This window comes from Lipotes vexillifer, unplaced genomic scaffold (genome assembly GCF_000442215.2).
Source record: "Lipotes vexillifer unplaced genomic scaffold, Lipotes_vexillifer_v1.1 scaffold722, whole genome shotgun sequence".
Classification (NCBI taxonomy): Eukaryota; Metazoa; Chordata; class Mammalia; order Artiodactyla; family Lipotidae; genus Lipotes; species Lipotes vexillifer.
In genome coordinates, this window is record NW_006795213.1 from 1,185,710 (window position 1) to 1,208,860 (window position 23,151).

General features: G+C 41.7%; 1 protein-coding gene across 1 annotated transcript in view; it reads left to right on the plus strand.

Annotated features, from left to right (window-relative positions):
* Positions 1-23,151, plus strand: part of TGM7 (transglutaminase 7) — a 31,804-nt gene that overhangs the window by 387 nt on the left and 8,266 nt on the right. Inside the window, 6 exon segments of the mRNA XM_007467560.1 lie at positions 15,036-15,124; positions 18,161-18,343; positions 18,778-19,023; positions 19,614-19,732; positions 22,366-22,494; positions 22,576-22,753. Of these exon segments, the coding sequence (XP_007467622.1) occupies positions 15,036-15,124; positions 18,161-18,343; positions 18,778-19,023; positions 19,614-19,732; positions 22,366-22,494; positions 22,576-22,753 (944 nt within the window).

Below are 23,151 nucleotides of genomic sequence, written 5' to 3' on the forward strand. Positions count from 1 at the left end.
TCGTGCCCCGGTCCGGGAAGATCCCACATGCCGCGGAGCGGCTGGGCCCGTGAGCCATGGCCGCTGAGCCTGCGCATGCGGAGCCTCTGCTCCGCAACGGGAGAGGCCACAACAGTGAGAGGTCCGCGTACCGCAAAAAAAAAAATATCTTGCTGGACATCTAAGCTAATGGCAGCTGTGTAGTTTAAGCTCATGGGATTTGGAGTCAGATAGACCTGGGATTGAATCCTGGCTTTCTTCCTTACTAGCATGTGACCTTGGGAAAGTACTTAACTTCTGTAAACCTCAGTTCCCACATCTGTAAAATGGGTGGTATAATAATGGTACCCACATCAAAAGTTGATGAGAGAATTTTATAAGACAATGTAAATAGAGCATTTTAGCACAGTGTAGAGCATACAATAAGGCTCAATAAATGTTAGCCCAGGACATGGCACAGGTAGGGAGGGATATTCTACAACCTCCCCTGAATAGTTTGTCCCCAGTGCTTAACCAGTAAGTCCAATATATAATGACCGTTTAACACTGTGCTAGATCTTAAGTGGGAGAAACATGGTCTCTTCTCCCTAAGAAGCTTACAATATAAAAAAAAGAATGCACACGGAACAACTGGAGAACAATTAGAATGGACAATGTAATGTTCAGGCACTCACAGAATATCCTTGAGAAATCAGATAAAGAGTTTGAGAGATGTTACACAGCTGCACAGGTAATTCTTGGCAAATTGAGTTTTGACTGGCATGGGAAGGAGTAGTCAAAGAATGCATCAAGGATAATGTGAGAAAAATGCCTCGTATGGAAAGGATGGATAGAATATAGATGAACAGAGGCGAGAAGCAGGGCTTCCCAGGTTCAATTGTGATGATGCTTTTGGAATGCTTCCCAACACATTTTCTCTTCTTGATGATTCCTATTTGGTTCCCTTAGGTCACATAGCTTTTAACCCTAGGCCATGAGGCTGGAGTACAGAATTAGGAGATAAGACATAAGAGAACCACCTTCTAGATGGAAAGGGAGCTAAAGGTCCTCTGGTCCTGGAAGGGAGAGAAAAGGAGAGATTATGTTGATCATCTGGATGACACACAGAAAGATGAGAAGCCTAGAGGGGAAGAACAAGTATACAAATGACTATTTAGAGTGTGATCAGTGCTGTGAAGGAGAATCCAAGTGTTCCAAGAGAGTAAATATGGGGTTTCAGCTAGTTAGAAAAAGCTTCTGTGAGGAGTAACATTTCTACAGAGGTCTGGAGAGATGGTAGAAAGCGTGATCAGGGAAGGCGTGGCTTGGGGAAAGACGTTAATTTGGGAATTTGGTAATTGGGCAAACCACCAAAAGATCAGAGAGCAAGTGAGAGGTAGAACTGTGGGCAATAGAGATGGAGATGTGGTCAGGGTAAATATGGTGGCAGAACATGTGAACCACTGGAGCAATGCAAGCCATTGGTGAGTTTGAAGCAGGGGTATGATCCAATCAGTTTAGGTCATATGTGGTGTCTTCAGTCTCCCTGAGAATAATCAAGCCAGGAGTACTGACAAGACTGAGATTGAGTCTGGACTTGGCTATGACAGTTTCTCCGTGGTCATGAATGTCTCCTCAAGCATCTTAGCAACAGATGTTGACACATGTTCTGTCACTCAACATGAATCTCACATTCTGAAGGATCATAAATATTATCATTATTACCAGTGAAACTGACAAATGTTTATAGAGAACTTTAAGGCTTCCACAAACACTGTCTACTTTATTCTCAAAGCAGCTCTGTGAAGTGAGCACTACTATTAGCCCCATTTTACATAGGAGTGAGGCTCTGGTCACTGCTTCCTTGCTTAAGGTCAAATAAAGTAAAAAAGTCTCAGAAGGCCTGGAGCGGTATCTTAAACCAGGCTCTCTAACTCAGACACCTCTGTTCTCTCCATTTGGTCACACGACCTTCAAATAGCAGGTTCCAAACAGCTAATGAAATTCTGTAATATTTACAAGGATGAGCAAGAAATCATATGAATTCGGGGGATGGGTGGGGCTAACGAGTTCAATTTTGAAGATATTGAATCTGAAGTGACTGTAGGATCTTCAAGTGGAGAACCCAGTAGACACATATTAAGGGTGTGGAGCCAGCAGAGGATTATATTGTGTCTGTATCTATTTTAGAGTTAAAGATCTCAGAGCTTGCTGTCTTGTTGTGGGACAAATCTAATGGATTAACCTTAACAGAGGTTGGTCTTTTATCAACATAGAAATGATTTTATGGTTAAAGTGCTTTTTTGTTCTGGAAACTAAATTTAAAAGTTGACTGTATTGGGCTTTTGTCTTTTATGGGAAAAATCTAGAGTAAACAGAAATAATATGAGCAGTCAAAGAACATGATTTGCAAAACCATAATGAATATTGATCATAACTTAATCAAATGATTATAACTTAATTAAAAATTAGTGGCCCAATATAGTTGCTTAGCTAGATTCCAGGTGGGGGTGGCAATTATGTATAAGAAGCTGATGGGCTTCCCTGGTGGCACAGTGGTTGAGAATCTGCCTGCTAATGCAGGGAACACGGGTTTGAGCCCTGGTCTGGGAGGATCCCACATGCCACGGAGCAACTAGGCCCATGAGCCACAACTACTGAGCCTGCGCATCTGGAGCCTGTGCTCCACAACGAGAGGCCCGCGCACCGCGATGAAGAGTGGCCCCCACTTGCCACAACTAGAGAATGCCCTTGCACAGAAACGAAGACCCAACACAGCAAAAATAAATAAAATAGACTAATTTAAAAAAAAAAGAAAAAGAAAAAAAACCTTAAAAAAAAAAAGAAGCTGATGTGGGAACTATATTCAATATCCTGGGATAATTAACATATTGAAGGAGAAAAACCATATGATCATCTCAATAGATGCAGAGAAAGCTTTCAACAAAATTCAACACCCATTTATGATAAAAACCCTCCAGAAAGTAGGCATAGAGGGAACTTACCTCAACATAATACAGGCCATATATGACAAACCCACAGCCAACATCGTCCTCAATGGTGAAAAACTGAAACCATTTCCACTAAGATCAGGAAAAAGACAAGGTTGTGCACTCTCACCACTATTATTCAACATAGTTTCGGAAGTTTTAGCCACAGCAATCAAGAAGAAAAAGAAATAAAAGGAATCCAAATTGGCAAAGAAGAAGTAAAGCTGTCACTGTTTGCAGATGACATGATACTATACATAGAGAATCCTAAATATGCTACCAGAAAACTACTAGAGCTAATCACTGAATTTGGTAAAATAGCAGGATACAAAATTAATGCACAGAAATCTCTTGCATTCCTATACACTAATGATGAAAAATCTGAAAGTGAAATCAAGAAAACACTCCCATTTACCATTGCAACAAAAAGAATAAAATATCTAGGAATAAACCTATCTAAGGAGACAAAAGACCTGTATGCAGAAAACTATAAGACACTGATGAAAGAAATTAAAGATGATACAAACAGATGGAGAGATATACCATTTTCTTGGATTGGAAGAATTAACATTGTGAAAATGACAATACTGCACAAAGCAATCTACAGATTCAATGCAATCCCTATCAAACTACCACTGGCAGTTTTCACAGAACTAGAACAAAAAATTTCACAATTTGTATGGAAACACAAAAGACCCCGAATAGCCAAAGCAATCTTGAGAAAGAAAAACGGAGCTGGAGTAATCAGGCTCCCGGACTTCAGACTATACTACAAAGCTACAGTAATCCACAAAAACAGAAATATAGATCAATGGAATAAGATAGAAAGCTCAGAGATAAATCCACACACATATGGTCACCTTATCTTTGATAAAGGAGGCAAGAATATACAGTGGAGAAAAGACAGCCTCTTCAATAAGTGGTGCTGGTAAAACTGGACAGCTACATGTAAAAGAATGAAATTAGAACACTCCCTAACACCATAAACAAAAGTAAACCCAAAATGGATTAAAGAACTAAATGTAAGGCCAGACACCATCAAACTCTTAGAGGAAAACATAGGAAAAACACTCTATGACATAAATCACAGCAAGATCCTTCTTGACCCATCTCCTAGAGAAATGGAAATAAAAACAAAAATAAACATATGGGACCTAATGAAACTTAAATCTTTTGCACAGCAAAGGAAATCATAAACAAGACCAAAAGACACCCCTCAGAATGGGAGAAAATATTTGCAAATGAAGCAACTGACAAAGGATTAATCTCCAAAATTTACAAGCAGCTCATGTAGCTCAAATATCAAAAAACAAACAACCCAATCCAAAAATGGGCAGAAGACATAAATAGACATTTCTCCAAAGAAGATATACACATTGCCAACAAACACATGAAAGGATGCTCAACATCAGTCATCATTAGAGAAATGCAAATCAAAAGTACAATGAGATATCATCTCACACCGGTCAGAATGGCCATCATCAAAAAATCTAGAAACAATAAATGCTGGAGAGGGTGTGGAGAAAAGGGAACACTCTTGCAGTGTTGGTGGGAATGTGAATTGATAAAGCCACATGGAGAACAGTATGGAGGCTCCTTAAGAAACTAAAAATAGAACTACCATACGACCCAGCAATCCCACTACTTTGCATATACCCTGAGAAAATCATAATTCAAAAAGAGTCATGTACCACAATGTTCACTGCAGCTCTATTTACAATAGCCAGAATATGGAAGCAACCTAAGTGTCCATCAACATATGAATGGATAAAGAAGATATGGCATATATATACAATGGAATATTACTCAGACATAAAAAGAAATGAAATTGAGTTATTCATAGTGAGGTGGATGGACTTGGAGTCTGTCATACAGAGTGAAGTAAGTCAGAAAGAGAAGAAAGAATACCGTATGCTAACACACATATATGGAATGTAAAAAAAAAAAAAAGGTCATGAAGAACCTAGAGGCAAGATGGGAAAAAAGACACAGACCTACTAGAGAATGGACTTGAGGATACAGGGAGGGGGAAGGGTAAGCTGGGACAAAGTGAGAGAGTGGCATGGACATATATACACTACCAAATGTAAAACAGATAGCTAGTGGGAAGCAGCTGCATAGCACAGGGAGATCAGCTCGGTGCTTTGTGACCACCTAGAGAGGTGGGATAGGGAGGGTGGGAGGGAGGGAGATGCAAGAAGGAAGCGATATGGGGATATAAGTATATGTATAACTGATTCAATTTGTTATAAAACAGAAACCAACACACCGTTGTAAAGCAATTATACTCCAATAAAGATGTTAAAAAGATATCCTGGGATAAACCATAACAGAAAAGAATATAAAAAAGAATGTATATATATGTATAATGGAGTCACTTTGCTCTACAACAGAAATTAACACAACATTGTAAATCAATGATACTTCAATTAAAAAGAAGAATGAAGAGGCTGATGTAAGTACTGTTATGAAAAAAGCTGGAAGTAATCAAGAATTCAATTTGATGTGTGATGTTTAGGGGTTTTTTTTTAACATCTTTATTGGAGTATAATTGCTTTAAGATGTGTTAGTTTCTGCTGTGTAACAAAGTTTATCAGCTATATGTATACATATATCCCCATAACCCCTCCCTCTTGCATCTCCCTCCCACCCTCTCTATCCCTCTACCAATCAGGTTTGTTGGCCAGAGACATATAAATCAGACTAGCAAAAGACAGATTAACAAGAAAAAAACAAATAGAAGTTTATGCTTCTATGTACATGGAAGTACTCTGTGATGAGTAACTCAAAGCAGTGCTGAGAATTTGGGCTTTAGAGAAGGGACAAGACAAAAGAAAAGGACTTTGAGTTTCTAGGGCAGCAAATTCTCAGAAGGTAAATATATGAAGGAACTAATGGAAGATAAAGGCTAGTTAATACTCTGTTACATAGATTCTTCTGGTGCCATCTCTGGGCTGATGAGTGTCTAGAGCTGTCTCTGGTGATTAACTCCTGTCCTTCCTAGTAGAGAAGGGAGGCGGGACACCTTTACAAATTATGTCCTGTTTTTAGGCAAATGGGGGAGGGCAGAGACCTTTTCTTGTATCTGCTCCTTCTCAATTGCCTTCAGCTCAAAATTATCTTTATGCTGAAGTGGTATATTTGGGGATGGCATAATCTGCTGTCCTTCAATATCAATCAATTTTCTCTAAAAAGTCTGTATGAATTTACACTCACACCATATATGAAAATATATGAGACAGTCCATTTCCATATACCCTCACAAAATAGGTTGTTATTCTTTTAAACATTTCTGAATGGATCAAAGATGGAATCTCATTATTGTTTTAGTTTGCATTTCTCTCATTATAGCAAGACTTCTTAATATTTATAGCAACTTTTATATATAATGGATTTTATGCTTTGTTACATTTGCTACAAAAGACCTAATAATTTTTTTTGTTTTGTTTTGTTTGTTTGTTTGCGCTACACGGGCCTCTCACTGCTGCGGCCTCTCCCGTTGTGGAGCACAGGCTCCAGATGTGCAGGCCCAGTGGCCATGGCTCACGGGCCCAGCCGCTCTGCGGCATGTGGGATCTTCCCGGACCAGGGCACCAACCCGTGTCCCCTGCATCGGCAGGCGGACTCTCAACCACTGTGCCACCAGGGAAGCCCAGACCTAATAATTTAACTTGTACAGCCAGCCAAGTAACACTTTTCTCCTGCCAGCAGCTATTTGAATTGCTGAGTACTGGGTGTAAACAATCAAACAATATAGTTAATCATGTAGACACCATTAAATGAAAATAATGCTTCAAAGAAACAACATAGTAGTACATGATTAACTGACAAATAAGTGGTTCAAAGTCTAAGAAATTGCAGAGCAGCAAAAGAGACTGGGTGGGTCCTGGAGCTGGTTCTTTTCTGACTTGCTGGCATTCTAGGATGAGGAGGTTGAGATGGACTGTGGTTTCCATTGTGATCTTCAGACCTCAAGGGCTCTACAGAGTAGCCAAGGGAACCCCCTCCCCAGTTCTTCCACCAGAGCAGATCCTCTTAGGTTTGTTTATTATGCCTTTATTTGAATAAAGCACAATAGTCACTTATCTGAAAAAAAAAAAAAGTGAAAACCTCCAGACCAACACCATAGGCCAGAGGTTAAGAGCTAGGTTCCAAAAAAAAAAAAAAAAAAAAAAAAAGAGCTAGGTTCTGCAATCAAACTGTTTAAGTTTAAATGACAATTTTGCTACTTACTAGGTAGGTGACCCTGGGCAAGTTTCTTAACCTCCCTAATGCTCTGTCTGCTCATCTGTAATATGGAATTGGGTAGTTGTAGGGATAGAAGAGGATAATGCATAGCACATACAAAGCCTGGCGCTTAATAACACTCAGTAAATGTTAGCTAGATATGAAACTATTGTTACAGATGCTCGCCGTCCTAAAATGCCTGGGAAGGAATACATGGAGGAGGTGGATGCTGAGTTTGTTTGAAGAATGGGTATAATGGGGACACGTAGAGATTGGGGAAGGGGCAGGATCATCCAGAGGTAGAGCTGAGCACGATCTATTTGGAGGCCACAACACAAGGGAAGCAGAATTTATTTATGGGCTACTAGGAGATAAGATTGGATACATGTGTTAGGACCCCACTGTGGAGGGCTTTGAATGCTTCTCTAAGGAATTTGGACTTGAAACTTTATGTAGTAAGACATTTTCATCCTTACACAAAAATGCTCTGCAGTAATCTCATCACATAGGAATCTTCATATGCTCTCACACAGATGCACCCTTTCATATTTCTTAAAAGGGAAGAAATGAAAAATAATGAAGTGTTTATCAGAGTCCCAAACTGACAATAACAATGAGAAGTGGAAAAAGAAAAGACACTGATGGAGAACTGGACTAACTGCAGGGACAAAGGTAGGAGAAGGTAAGGAGCTGAGTCCACCTGACATTCAATGGCAGTGCCCACTCTCTCTGCTGGCTGTGCCGAGGATATTGTACCCTTCACCATCTCTGCCCGGAGCTTTCCAGTCCTTCACCAGTACCCTCTTGACTGGGATGTTGTGGGCAGTGAATTCTTTCAACCTGCCCCAGTCTTCATCCAAATTAGCTGGGGCCTTAGTAAACCTTGGAACTCAAGGTATTTCACCAGGGGTTTACTAGCCTGCCATGCGCCCATGGCCACCAGTCCCTTGCACACCAGGGTGGTCCCTCCTTTCTTCCTACCAACACTTTTGCCGAGGTCCTCATTAGCCTTTTACCTAGATTACTGCAACAGAGTTCTCACTGCCCTTCCCACCCTAGTCTTGTTTCTGTCTGGTCTGGATTAATCCCGAAGTACAGCTTTGATCATGCCACTCCTGCTCAAAAACCTGCCTTTAGTGAGATTGGTTCAAGATGGCAGAGTAGAAGGACCTGCCCTCACACCCTCTTGTGAGAGCACCGGAATCACAACTAACTACTGAACAATCATTGACAGGAAGACACTGGAACTCACCAAAAAAGATACCCCACATGCAAAGGCAAAGGAGAAGCCACAACTAGACGGTAGGAGGGATGGAATCACAATAAAATCAAATCCCATAACTGCTGGGTGGGTGACTCACAAACTGGAAAACACTTATACCACATAAATCCACCCATTGGAGTGAAGGTTATGAGCCCCATGTCAGGCTTCCCAACCTAGGGGTCCGGCAACAGGAGGAGGAATTCCTAGAGAATCAGGCTCTGAAGGCTAGCGGGATTTGACTACAGGACTGGGGGAAACAGAGACTCCACTCTTAGAGGGCACACACAAAGTAGTGTGTGCATCGGGACCCAGGGGAATGAGCAGTGACCGAATAGGAGACTGAACCAAACCTACCTGCTAGTGTTGGAGGGTCTCCTGCAGAGGTGGGGGTGGCTGTGTGTCACTGTGAGTACAAGGACACAGGCAGCAGAAGTTCTGGGAAGTACTCCTTGGCGTGAGCCCTCCCAGGTTCTCCATTAGCCCCACCAAAGAACCAAGTAGCCTCCAGTGCTGGGTCGCCTCAGGCCAAACAACCAACAGGGAGGGAACCCAGCCCCACCCATCAGCAAACAAGCGGATTAAAGTTTTACTGAGCTCTGCCCACCAGAGCAACACCCTGCTCTACCCACCACCAGTCGCACCCATCAGGAAACTTGCACAACTCTCTTTGATAGCCTCATCCACCAGAGGGCAGACAGCAGAAGCAAGAACTACAATCCTACAGCCTGTGGAACAAAACCACATTCACGGAAAGACAGACAAGATGAAAAGGCAGAGGGCTACGTACCAGATGAAGGAACAAGATAAAACCCCAGAAAAATAGCTAAATGAAGTGGAGATAGGCAATCTTCCAGAAAAAGAATTCAGAATAATGATGGTGAAGATGATCCAGGACCTCGGAAAAAGAATGGAGGCAAAGATCGAGAAGATGCAAGAAATGTTTAACAAAGACCTAGAAGAATTACAGAACAAACACCTAGAAGAATTAAAGAACAAACACCTAGAAGAATTAAAGAACAAAGAAACAGAGATGAACAATACAATAACTGAAATGAAAAATACACTAGACAGAATCAATAGCAGAGTAACTGAGGTAGAATGACGGATAAGTGACCTGGAAGACAGAATGGTGGAATTCACTGCCATGGAACAGAATAAAGAAAAAAGAATGAAAAGAAATGAAGACAGCCTAAGAGACTTCTGTGACAACATTAAATGCAACAACATTTTCATTAGAGGGGTGCCAGAAGGAGAAGAGAGAGAGAAAGGACCAGACAAAATATTTGAAGAGATTATAGTCGAAAACTTCCCTAACATGGAAAAGGAAATAGCCACCCAAGTCCAGGAAGTGCAGAGTCCCTGGCAGGATAAACCCAAGGAGAAACACACTGAGCCACATAGTAATCAAATTGACAAAAATTAAAGACAAAGAAAAATTATTGAAAGCAACAAGGGAAAAATGACAAATAACATACAAGGGAACTCCTATAAGGTTAACAGCTGATTTCCCAGCAGAAACTCTACAAGCCATAAGGGAGTGGCATGATATATTTAAAGTGATGAAAGGGGAGAACGTACAACCAAGATTACTCTACCCGGCAAGGATCTCATTCAGTTTTGATGGAGAAATCAAAAGCTTTACAGACAAGCAAAAGCTAAGAGAATTCAGCATCACCAAATCAGCCTACAAAAAATGCTAAAGGAACTTCTCTAAGTGGGAAACACAAGAGAAAAAAAGGACCTACAAAAACAAACCCATAACAATTAAGAAAATGGTAATAGGAACATACATATCGATAATTACCTTAAACGTGAATAGATTAAATACTCCAACCAAAAGACACAGGCTCGCTGAATGGATACAAAAACAAGACCCATACATATGCTGTCTACAAGAGACCCACTTCAGACCTAGGGACACGTACAGACTGAAAGTGAGGGGATGGAAAAAGATATTCCATGCAAATGGAAACCAAAGAAAGCTGGAGTAGCAATACTCATATCAGATAAAATAGACTGTAAAATAAAGAATGTTACAAGAGACAAGGAAGGACACTACATAATGATGAAGGGATCAATCCAAGAAGAAGATATAACAATTATAAATATATATGCACCCAACATAGAAGCACCTCAATACATAAGGCAACTGCTAACAGCTCTGAAAGAGGAAATCGACAGTAACACAATAATAGTGGGGGACTTTAATGCCTGACTTACACCAATCAACAGATCATCCAAACATAAAATTAATAAGGAAACACAAGCTTTAAATGACACAATAGACCAGACAGATTTAATTGATATTTATAGGACATTCCATATAAAAACAGTAGATTACACTTTCTTCTCAAGTGTGGAAGGAACATTCTCCAAGACAGATCACATCTTGGGTCACAAATCAAGCCTCTGTAAATCTGAGAAAATTGAAATCATATCAAGCATCTTTTCTGACTACAACGCTATGAGATTAGAAATCAATTACAGGGGAAAAAACATTAAAAACACAAAAAAGTGGAGGCTAAACAATACGTTACTAAATAACCAAGAGGTCACTGAAGAAATCAAAGAGGAAATCAAAAAATACCTAGAGACAGATTACAACAAAAACACGATGATCCAAAACCTATGGGATGCAGCAAAAGCAGTTCTAAGAGGGAAGTTTATAGTTATACAAGCCTACCTCAAGAAACAAGAAAAATCTCAAATAAACAATCTAACCTTACACCTAAAGGAACTAGAGAAAGAAGAATAAACAAAACCCAAAGTTAGCAGAAGAAAAGAAATCATAAAGATCAGAGCAGAAATAAATGAAACAGAAACAAAGAAAACAATAGTAAGATCAATGAAACTAAAAGCTGGTTCTTTGAGAAGATAAACAGAATTGATAAACCATTAGCCAGACTCATCAAGAAAAAGGGGGAGAGGACTCAAGTCAATAAAATTAAAATTGAAAAAGAAGTTACAACAGAAACTGCAGAAATACAAAGTATCCTAAGAGACTACTACAAGCAACTCTATGCCAATAAAATGGACAACCTGGAAGAAATGGACAAATTCTTAGAAAGGTATAACCTTCTGAGACTGAACCAGGAAGAAATAGAAAATATGAACAGACCAATCACAAGTAATGAAATTGAAACTGTGATTAAAAATCTTCCAACAAACAAAAGTCCAGGACCAGATGGCTTCACAGGTGAATTCTATCAAACATTTAGAGAAGAGCTAACACCCATCCTTCTCAGACTCTTCCAAAAAATTGTGGAGGAAGGAACACTCCTAAACTCATTCTATGAGGCCACCATTACCCTGATACTAAAACCAGACAAAGATACTACACAAAAAGAAAATTACAGACCAATATCACTGATGAATATAGATGCAAAAGTCCTCAACAAAATACTAGCAAACAGAATCCAACAACACATTAAAAGAATAATACATCATGATCAAGTGGGATTTATCCCTGGGATGCAAGGATTCTTCAATATACACAAATTAATCAATGTGATACACCATATTCACAAATGGAAGAAGAAAAACCATATGATCATCTCAATAGATGCAGAAAAAGCTTTTGACAAAATTCAACACTCATTTATGACAAAAACTCTCCAGAAAGTGGGCATAGAGGGAACGTACCTCAACATAATAAAGGCCATATACGACAAACCCATAGCAAACATCATTCTCAATGGTGAAAAACTGAAAGCATTTCCTCTAAGATCAGGAACGAGACAAGGATGTCCACTCTCACCACTATTATTCAACATAGTTTTGGAAGTCCTAGCCATGGCAATCAGAGGAAAAAAAAGAAATAAAAGGCATACAAATTGGAAAAGAAGAAGTAAAACTGTCACTGTTTGCAGATGTCATGATACTATACATAGAGAATCCTAAAGATGCCACCAGAAAACTACTAAAGCTAATCAATGAATTTGGTAAAGTTGCAGGATAGAAAATTAATGCACAGAAATCTTTTGCATTCCTATATACTAATGATGAAAAATCTGAAAGAGAAATTAAGGAAACACTCTCATTTACCATTGCAACAAAAAGAATAAAATACCTAGGAATAAACCTACCTAGGGAGACAAAAGACCTGTATGCAGAAAACTATAAGACACTGATGAAAGAAATTAAAGATGATACAAACAGATGGAGAGATATACCATGTTCTTGGATTGGAAGAATCAATATTGTGAAAATGACTATACTACCCAAAGCAATCTACAGATTCAACGCAATCCCTATCAAATTACCAATGGCATATTTTTACAGAACTGGAACAAAAAATCTTAAAATTTGTATGGAGACACAAAAGACCCAGAACAGCCAAAGCAGTCTTGAGGGAAAAAAGCGGAGCTGGAGGAATCAGACTCCCTGACTTCAGACTAGACTACAAAGCTACAGTAATCAAGACAATAAGGTACTGGCACAAAAACAGAAATATCAATGGAACAAGATGGAAAGTTCAGAGATACACCCACACACCTATGGTCAACTAGTGTATGACAAAGGAGGCAAGGATATACAATGGAGAAAAGACAGTCTCTTCAATAAGTGGTGTTGGGAAAACTGGACAGCTACATGTAAAAGAATGAAATTAGAACACTCCCTAACACCATACACAAAAGTAAACTCAAAATGGATTAGAGACCTAAATGTAAGACCAGACACTATAAAACTCTTAGAGGAAAACATAGGAAGAACATTCTTTGACATAAATCACAGCAAGATCCTTTTTGATCCACCTCCTAGAGTAATGGAAATAAAAACAAAAATAAACAAATGGGACCTAATGAAACTTCAAAGCTTTTGCACAGCAAAGGAAACCATAAACAAAATGAAAAGACAACCCTCAGAATGGGAGAAAATATTTGCCAACGAATCAACGGACAAAGGATTGATCTCCAAAATATATAAACAGTTCATGTAGCTCAATATTAAAGAAACAAACAATCCAATCCAAAAATGGGCAGAAGACCTAAATAGACATTTCTCCAAAGAAGACATACAGATGGCCAAGAAGCACATGAAAAACTGCTCAACATCACTAATTATTAGAGAAATGCAAATCAAAACTACAATGAGGTTATCACCTCACACCAGTTAAAATGGGCATCATCAGAAAATCTACAAACAACAAAGGCTGGAGAGGGTGTGGAGAAAAGGGAACCCTCTTGCACTGTTGGTGGGAATGTAAATTGATACAGCCACTATGGATAACAGTATGGAGGTTCCTTAAAAAACTAAAAACAGAACTACCATATGACCCAGCAATCCCACTACTGGGCATAGATCCTAAGAAAACCCTAATTCAAAAAGACACATGCACCCCAATGTTCATTGCAGCACTATTTACAATAGCCAGGTCATGGAAGCAACCTAAATGCCTGTCGACAGACGACTGGATAAAGAAGATGCGGCACACATATACAATGGGATATTACTCAGCCATAAAAAGGAACAAAATTGGGTCATTTGTAGAGATGTGGATGGATCTAGAGACTGTCATACAGAGTGAAGTAAGTCAGAAAGAGAAAAACAAATATCGTATATTAACGCATATATGTGATACCTAGAAAAATGGTACAGATGAACCGGTTTGCAGGGCAGAAACTGAGACACAGATGTAGAGAACAAATGTATGGATACCAAAGAGGGAAAGCGGCGGTGGCGGGGGGTGGTGGTGGTTGTGGGATGAATTGGGAGATTGGGATTGACATGTATACACTGATACGTATAAAATAGATAACTAAGGGGCTTCTCTGGTGGCGCAGTGGTTGAGAGTCCGCCTGCCAAGGCAGGGGATACGGGTTCGTGCCCTGGTCCGGGAAGATCCCACATGCCGCGGAGCGGCTGGGCCTGTGAGCCATGGCCGGTGAGCCTGCGCGTCCGGAGCCTGGGCTCCACAGCGGGAGGGGCCGCAGCGGTGAGAGGCCCGCGTACCGCAAAAAAAAAAAAATATATATAACTAATAAGAACATGCGGTAAAAAAATAAATAATAAACAAAAAACAAAAACACCCTGCGTTTAATCAAAGGAACACTTTCCCTTAAATATAAAAGGAATACACGTTCAAAGCAAAAGCTTGACCAACACCAAAAAACTCAAAGTAAAGACAAATTTCCCATAATTTTACCACCTACAGTTAATCTGTAACATATTGTTTTTTAAACTTCTTATGTTGCTTTTTAATATCTCATGAATTATTTCCCAATATCCTTTGTCCTTTTGTTGATTACATCAGGATGAGAGGAATGAAGTTTATGTATCTGACTCATTGTAGGATATTTGGGTTGCACTGAATATCCTTATGTTTACATTTTTATACACAAATTATGAGTTTTTCTTAGGAAAAATTCCTAGAGGAGGAATCTGTGGATCAATGGAATTTATGTTTTAAGGCTTTCTTTTATTTTCTAAGAAATGTTGATAAATTGCCCTCAGAAAGGTGTACACTTTATCCTTCCATCAAGGAGAGGTATACCCATTACTACTGAGCAAACAGCAGCATCTCTACCTGGAGTCAAGCCACTCCTCATCCTGGCCCTGCTGCCCTCACACGCTTTTCTCTCTCTCCTCCTCTACAGCCCCACTGCCCTCCTGCCGGATTATTCTCCTCGTACCTCACACATGCAAGCACATATCCATTCAGCAAACATCTCTGAGCACCCACCAGGTAAGGCGGGAGATTATGGAGGTTAAAGGGGCAGGCTCTGCCTGGGTTTGATCCCAGTCCTCCCATTCCTGCATGTCAGGGACAACATGAACTCCTCCATCCACAGGCTGTAAGGACATAAACGATTTCAGACACGTAAAATGCTTCTGACAGTGGCTGGTATGTAGTGAGTGTTCAGCGAACATTAACTGTAATTATCAGCAATCAGGAACAATGCTCCGTTCTAGGCAAAGAGGGTCCAGGTGTAAGAAGATGGCCAAGGTCTCTGCTTCCATGGAACTAATTCTAGATGCCATGAAGTGCTCTTCAGAAAATAAAAAGGGTGTTGTGATGGCAGATGATCATAGGGTGGGAGATGGGGCATCATGTTCAGAGGTCAAGGAAAGCCCCTGTGTGATGTTACCTGAGCCAAGACCCGAGGGGGGAGACGGGCATCCAGGAGAACAGGGCTGGCTTGGTTTTTGATGTCTCAGATGGCAGGAGCTTTGCATCTCAGAGCTCATTGCAGGCAGATGGCTGTTCTAGAGTCTCTATTTGTTTTAAGGCTCATAATACATGGGGATATATTTTGATCCTTTTATATCCTTGTCTTTATCTTAGTCAAGCACCAGGAGTCATGTGGCCAGGCTTTACATCTCTTACTCATCATTAACCAGCGTGGGCTGGTGGCCAAGGCGAGAAGGACTTGTGGGCATTGCCATGTTTTTTTTACTAATTGATTCTGCTTGATTTCCTGCTTTGCTGAACCTCTTCCTAATCCTCTTGGCTTTCTTTGCCTGCTCCCTTGAAGGCCCTCCCTTTTGTTCTCTAAAGTCATTGTCTGCCTGACATGAAAAGCACTTCAGTGAGCCAAATGCATAATTATATTAAGTAAAATAAAAACAAAAACAAAAACAAAAAACTGAGTCCTCTAATGGAGAATGAGTTTTCTCCATGCATTGTAAACTTTGGGCGTGGAGGGGAAGATATCTTCCTTCTTCCCCCTCCCCTTTCCTTCCTAAACCAATAGCTGGCCTGGGTAAAGGGGAAACTGAGTGGGCTGCCCTTAGGAACAACGCTTTGAGCTGTGGGCAGCGGCCAGGAAAAGGCTGCCCCCAGTCCCGTTCGCCCCCCCGTGGAGGTGATGCACACACCTGTGTGCTCTTCACTGCCCCTTTCAGGTGTCTGATCTTTCAGGATCGAATGGCCATTGGTTGTTATGTATCGGGTGGAGAGGCTTCTGTGAAGGCTCAGTAGGTCCTGGTATGAAAATGCAGGCCCCTCAGGAACAAATGAGATGTATCAGTTTCCACCAGGATCTAGGCTAGTTGCTTTCAAACTTTTTGACTATAACCCACAATTTATATCATGATCCAGTTATATAATACATAAAATTATGCTTGCTTTTCCTATGTAGGATGCATTGTGATATTTTCTATTCTATTTTTTTTAGAAAGTATTGGTCACATTTCTCTAAATTGCTTTCACGAACTACTAATAGATTAGATGTGTTTACAAAACACGTCTTAGATCTTGCCCTGAATTTTCTCGTTCCAATAATATAACTATTTAAGTGCCTAAGTTACATTTAAGAGGTTGAAAACTTTGTACTATTTGATCCAGTGATTCATCTTTGAATCTGCCTCAAGGAAAGATTGTTACTAGGAGGGAGGCCCAAGGGACCATCATGCACGTTCTGTTTTCAGCCAGATGTTTGACAAATTTGTGGGAAAGATGCAAAATGAAAGCTGGATTTGATTTTAGACTGTGAAGGAAATTTAAAAACACCTAATCCAATTTCTTCATGTAAAGAATTAGATGTAATCACAGCTAGTTGAACAACTATACTTAAAGAGTATTTCCTAATGGCTCAGTGTTGGAAGGAATCTCCAACAGTAATACTCCATTGGCCTCTGACTTAAGCCTTAATGCTTAGAACCATCGTATTACAAATGACTTGGACAAGGACCTGGAAGACTGTTTAGCCAGTTCCCAGATAGTAAGATAAAGTGTTTAGGTGAAATAATTAGGACTCAAAAAAAAATCCAGCCAGGTAACAAAGATGGGCTAAAACTATCAAAGTGAACTCATTTAGTGAAAATATAGAGAACTTATGTGAAAAAAGTTCAAAATGCAAATGGCACAAAAACTGGCTGGAGCAAACACGAGTTTTTCCTCTAGCATGCTGTTTGGCAGCATCCCCAGCCTCTACCCACTAGACACCGGTAGCAGCCTCTCCCCCAGCTGTGACAACCAAAAATGTCTCCAGACTTTGCGAAATGTCCTCTAGGGGGCAAAATTGCCCCTGTTGAGAACCACTGAGATAAACTGAGGTACTACTGGGGGAAAGGACCTAATGAATTTTTATCACCAGCAAAAATAGCAAAGCAAATGCAATCTGAGGCTGCATTATTATCAGTACTAAGAGAAACTACTGATGACTGAGTGCTTACCCTGCACCCGCCACTATGCTAAGGTCTTTACTTGTGAGTCCTCACTTAATGCCCACATGAATTCTAGGAGGTAGGAACACCATTGTCACCATTTTTTTTTGATGTCTAGGAACCTTAAGTGACTTGCTTAAGGTTTCACAGCCAAGATGGTGAGAGCCTGCACCTTGCCCATTATGCTATGAGAGTTTTAAAATTACACACTAAGTGTACATCCTAGGAAGCAGCCAGTACCCTCATCCACCTGGAACGTGGCTGAGAAGCAAGAAATAAGCTGCAAATAACCCTGAGGTGCCCACCCTCCCCCATATCCTAAAGCAGGGACTTGCCTGTAGCTGAGGTCCCAGCCTCCAGTCAGCTCACTGACTTAATTCATACAAAATTTGAGTATGTTCAGGTCCAGAGGTCACTGGGATCACGATGCTGAAATGCTCTCTGAGGCTGAGTCCTGAGATTAGGGGGCAGGTGGCAGAGGGCTAAGATCTGGACAGCAATCTTACCCAAGTCAGAGCCAGGTGTCACGAAATGTCAAGAAGTGTCAGGGGATGCTGAGCCCAGGGAGCCACAGCTGGGCAGTGACCTGTCCCCCCGCCAACCCCCGTCCCAGTGGCAGCCTTGGAGCTCAGGTCCATCGACCTGCAGAACGCCAGGAACAACCAGGAGCATCACACGCAGGAGATGGGCCTGCAGCAACTCATCATGCGCCGTGGTGAGTCCTTCACAATCCAGCTGCAATTCAACTGGCCCTGCCACTCTGGGACTGACTACATCACCTTTGTGGCTGAGACAGGTGAGCCCACCCCTCCCCAAGACAAAGTTCACCTCAAGGGCCCCTGCCTCTCCTTTCTGAACTGCCCTCCCCTCTCTTCTCCTGGGACCCCCGGGACTCTATTAGCACTGTTAAGAAAAGATTTGGCCAACTCAGCAAACTAAGATTGTGATAATAACAGACAACTTTTAAATACACAACAGGCACTGTACTAAAAATTCACACACATTATCTCATTTAATCCCTGTGACAAGACTTTCAGGTGGGTACTACTAAGATCCCATTTTACAGAATAAAAAACTGAGGCCCACAGATCTTAAGTGCATGGCCAAGGACACCCAGTGGCAGTAAAAGGATTAGCAAGTGGTAGGAGAAGGTAAGGGTCCTCCCAGTTCCCCTGAAATCGTATCACATAGATTTTGCACCTCACTGTGGGGTCATTCTCTCTTACACAGGACCACAGCCCACAGAGCTGCTGGGAACCCGAGCCACCTTCTTGCTCACCCAGGCCCGACAAGGCAATGTCTGGAGTGCTTCTGACTTCACCATTCATGCCAACTCACTCTTTGTCTCCCTTTTCACACCAGCCAATGCAGTCATTGGTCCCTACACTCTGAAGATGGAGATCTCTCAGGGCCCTGGTCACAGCACAACCCACCCTCTGGGGACTTTCATCCTGCTTTTTAACCCTTGAAGTGCAGGTATAACTTGCTCACAGGTTGTAATTCTAACTGATCCCTTGGGAACACTCCGTGAGGATCTACTTAGAAAGCCCTGAAGATAAAATGCTGCACATCTATGCAATGTGTTACCATGTGCTCACTAAAAATCATCTTTAAAGAGAATTTTTAATGGCATGATGAAAATGTTCATGGTGTGATGTTAAGTGAAATCAATTAGGAAATGGAACACATATGATCCTAATTACATATACGTGCCGAGAAAGAGAGCACAGCCAGAATACACTAAAATGTAATGATGGCTGTTTCTGAGTAGTAAGAAGGGGAGATCTTCATTGTCTTCTTTCTGTCATCCATATTTTCCAAATCTCTATGAAAAGCTTGAGGCTTTTATAACCAAGAAAAGATCATCTTTTTTTAAAGTATAGATTATATCGCTGGCATCTAGAAAAGCACACAGACTTTTAAGGGGTCCAGTCTTGATTTCTATTGCCATCAACCCATTGCTTATCTGATTATCCAGCAAGATACTGTCATTACTGTTTTTAATTTTATTACTGTTTGTTTTTTGGTTTGGGGCTGTGCCCCCTCTGCTATTCTTAACTACTCAGAGGACGACGTCTACCTGCCAAGTGAAATACTGCTGCAGGAGTATATCATGATGGACTATGGCTTTGTTTACAGTGGTCATGAAAGAGTCATCACCCCCTGGCCCTGGAACTATGGGCAGGTAACACTGTCACCTGAAGTGGGCCTTAGACAACTCTATTAGGTTATGAAGTGCCACTAACAGAAGTCAGGATGTGCAGTGCTGGACCAATTTCCCTTCCAGTGAGAGGCACAAGGAGGGAAGAGGAGATGTCTTTCCTCCTCAGTTTTTAATATTTTATGAAAAACTTAAAACATGGAGGTTCAGGCTACTATAATGAACCTCCATGAACCTCTTACCTTCAATAGTGATCAATTTATGGTGTATTTTGTTTCGTCTAATCAGGGATTTGCAAACTATAGCCTGTGGGCCAGATGTGCCCCACTGCCTGTTTTCGCATGGCCCAAGAGTTTAGAATGGTTTTCATACTTTATAAACTGCTGAAAAAAAGAATTTTTAAAAAATAACACAGTCGGGCTTCCCTGGTGGCGCAGTGGTTGAGAGTCCACCTGCCGATGCAGGGGACACGGGTTCGTGCCCCGGTCTGGGAAGATCCCACATGCTGCGGAGCAGCTGGGCTCGTGAGCCACGGCCGCTGAGCTGGCGCGTCCGGAGCCTGTGCTCCGCAACGGGAGAGGCCACAACACTGAGAGGCCCGTATACCGCAAAAAAGAAAATAATAATAATAATAAATAAAATAAAAAATAACACAGTCATTCCTTAGTATTTGCAGAGGATTGGTTTCAGGACGCCTCCACAGATACCAAATTCCAAGCATGCTCAAGTCCCTTATATAAAGTGGCATAGGCCGCTCTCGCCTTCTGAGATGGCCCACGCTCTGTCTGTGGGGTGTGTTTCTCTCTAAATAAATCCACTTCTTACCTATCACTTTGTCTCTCACTGAATTCTTTCTGCCATGAGACATCAAGAACCTGAGCTTCATTAAGTCCTGAAACCAGATACTGAAACCCCTGCCAGGTGGGAGAAGTTAACTGTATGCTGCCACAACTGGCAGGACGCAGGACCGGTTGGAACCAGAAAGTTGATGATGCTGACTCCCACTTAGCTCACCACCAAGCAATCAGAAGAAAGTCCATGAGCTGATCACACCCTCCTCTTTGAACCATTACTATAAAACTCCTCACTACCCGCTCCAGGTCGGGACACTCAGTTTTGAGAGCATTAGCCCTCTGTGGCCCCCTTTGCTTGGCAAAGCAATAAGACTATTCTTTTCAACTTCACCCTCCAAAAAATTAAATAAATAAAAAAATAAAGTGGCATAGTATTTGCATATAACCTATGCACAACTTCCCATGTACTTTTAAATCATCTCTAGATACTTATAACACCTAAAACAATGTAAATGCTATGTAAGTAGTTGCTGGCACTGTGCAGCAAATTTACGTTTTGCTTTTGGGAATTTTCTGGAATTTTTTTCCCTAATATTTTTGATCCTATTGGTTGAATCCATGGATGTAGAATCCATGGACACAGAGGGCCAACTGTATTTTGTGATGTGCAAATTATATGAAGTTCAAACTTCGGTGTCTAATAAACAGCATTTCATTGGAACACAGCTATGCTCATTCATTTAGGTATCATCTGTGGCTGCTTTCATGCTACAATGGCAGAATTGAGTAGTTGAGACAAACCTTATGGCCTGCAAAGCCTAAAATATTTATTATCTGGTGCTTTACAGAAAAACTTTGCCGATCCCTGGTGTATTCTCCCCCACTCCTCGCATCTCATCACTGGATTTTTGGGAAGCAAATTACCATATCATTTAATCGAGTAATACTTCCAAATATAGTTCTAAAAGATGATGACTCTCTGAAAAACTGAGCCACAATACAGTATTATAACTGAAATAATGAACAGCAATTCTTTAATAACACCAAATATCCAGTTAGGGTACACAGCGCGGGACCTTTGACTCTGGGCAACTTTTCTACTCTCAACCACGGGCCGTGGCTGGGATAGTTTCTCTCCGCCTACCACTGCCTTCTCAGCCCTGTCCACACCCACCGGGAGGGAAGAATGGGTTGGGGGCAGGAAGCAGGGAGCCTTGCTGGGGAAGATCAGGTTCCCTGTTCTCCAACAACTTGTGTAATTTTTTGAAACTTAGAAAAATACCAGGGCATTTGGTAGCCAAAAGGGTTACGACACATGTAGCAAATACATGTTGTAGCCGTATGTCATGAGTGTACACTGGCTTTTCCTGTGCTCACACCATCAGCACTGAACCCTCTACCTGATTTGAAGGTTCTCCACGTTCTTCCCCCTCTCCTCACATGCCTGGCCTTATATGTATCCATCCGATCTCTTCCTACTCTCGCAAGTCCTCCAGAAGGAAAATCTCTGAGCCTCTGTCTCTGGTACCCATCACGCCCAAAGACCTTGGGTGAACGCCTCCACCCCGCTCTCTTCCTGTCTACCTTGTCCTTCCAAGCCCACCGGCTCCAATAGCCTTCTCTGATGCCTTCAGCTGACTCGCATCTCTCCAAATTCCATTTGCATTTTCCATCAGAAACACACAGGTTAGTTCTTCAAAATTCTGAATCTTAACACATTCCCAACTTGACTTACAAGCTCTTTGAAGGCAGGAACTCGTCTGATATTTAGCCCCACCCCTAAACGTCAGTGTTACTGACTTGACTTCAGAATTCTAGACGTTTTTACTCTTTTCTTTGTTCTTCCTTGAAATTCCCTGGAAGTTTGAAGAGGAAATGACAGATATCTGCTTTGAGATTCTGAACAAGAGCCTGTACTTCTTAGAGAACCCAACCAAAGACTACTCCCAGTGGAACAATGTGGTGTATGTCTGCAGGGTGGTGAGTGCCATGGTAAGGCCAGAAGCTTCCCCGGCCCTGCCTGAGCTTCCCCCGCCACCGCACTGCGAAAACCCACCTGTCTCTCCTCTGCAGATCAACAGCAATGATGACAGCGGTGTGCTGCAGGGGAGCTGGAGAGAGGACTACTCCCAGGGGGTCAGCCCACTGGAGTGGACGGGCAGCGTGGCCATCCTGTGACAGCGGGCAGCCAGGGGCGGGCAGCCTGTGAGGTATGGGCAGTGCTGGGTATTTGCAGCTGTTACGGGTACCGGTGAGTGAGGCGGAGATGGGAATGCAGAATCACTTATTGACTCTTCATGATAACTCTTCGAGGTTGGGCTGGGATTATCTCCACTTCACCTGAGTTAACTGTGGCCTGTCCACAGCCCCATGGCTAAGGAGTGGTGGTCACTTGACTCTTGACCAGCACACTCTATAGTCTCAAGGAATCCTGCAATAACCAGGGAAGGTGTGACCTGCTGCAATCACTCTTCAGTCTCCTTGATGGAGCAGTGAGGCTATTAAAATGGTCACCTGGATAGAGGAGCTTGTGGTCCCAAAGTGGAGGCAAAACTGGCTTCTTTCTGATACCTGCTCAGGCTTCTCAGCTCAAAGTGAGCCTGGAGTCAGGGGCAGGTTGAGGGAAGCTTGAGGTCCAAGCAGATAATC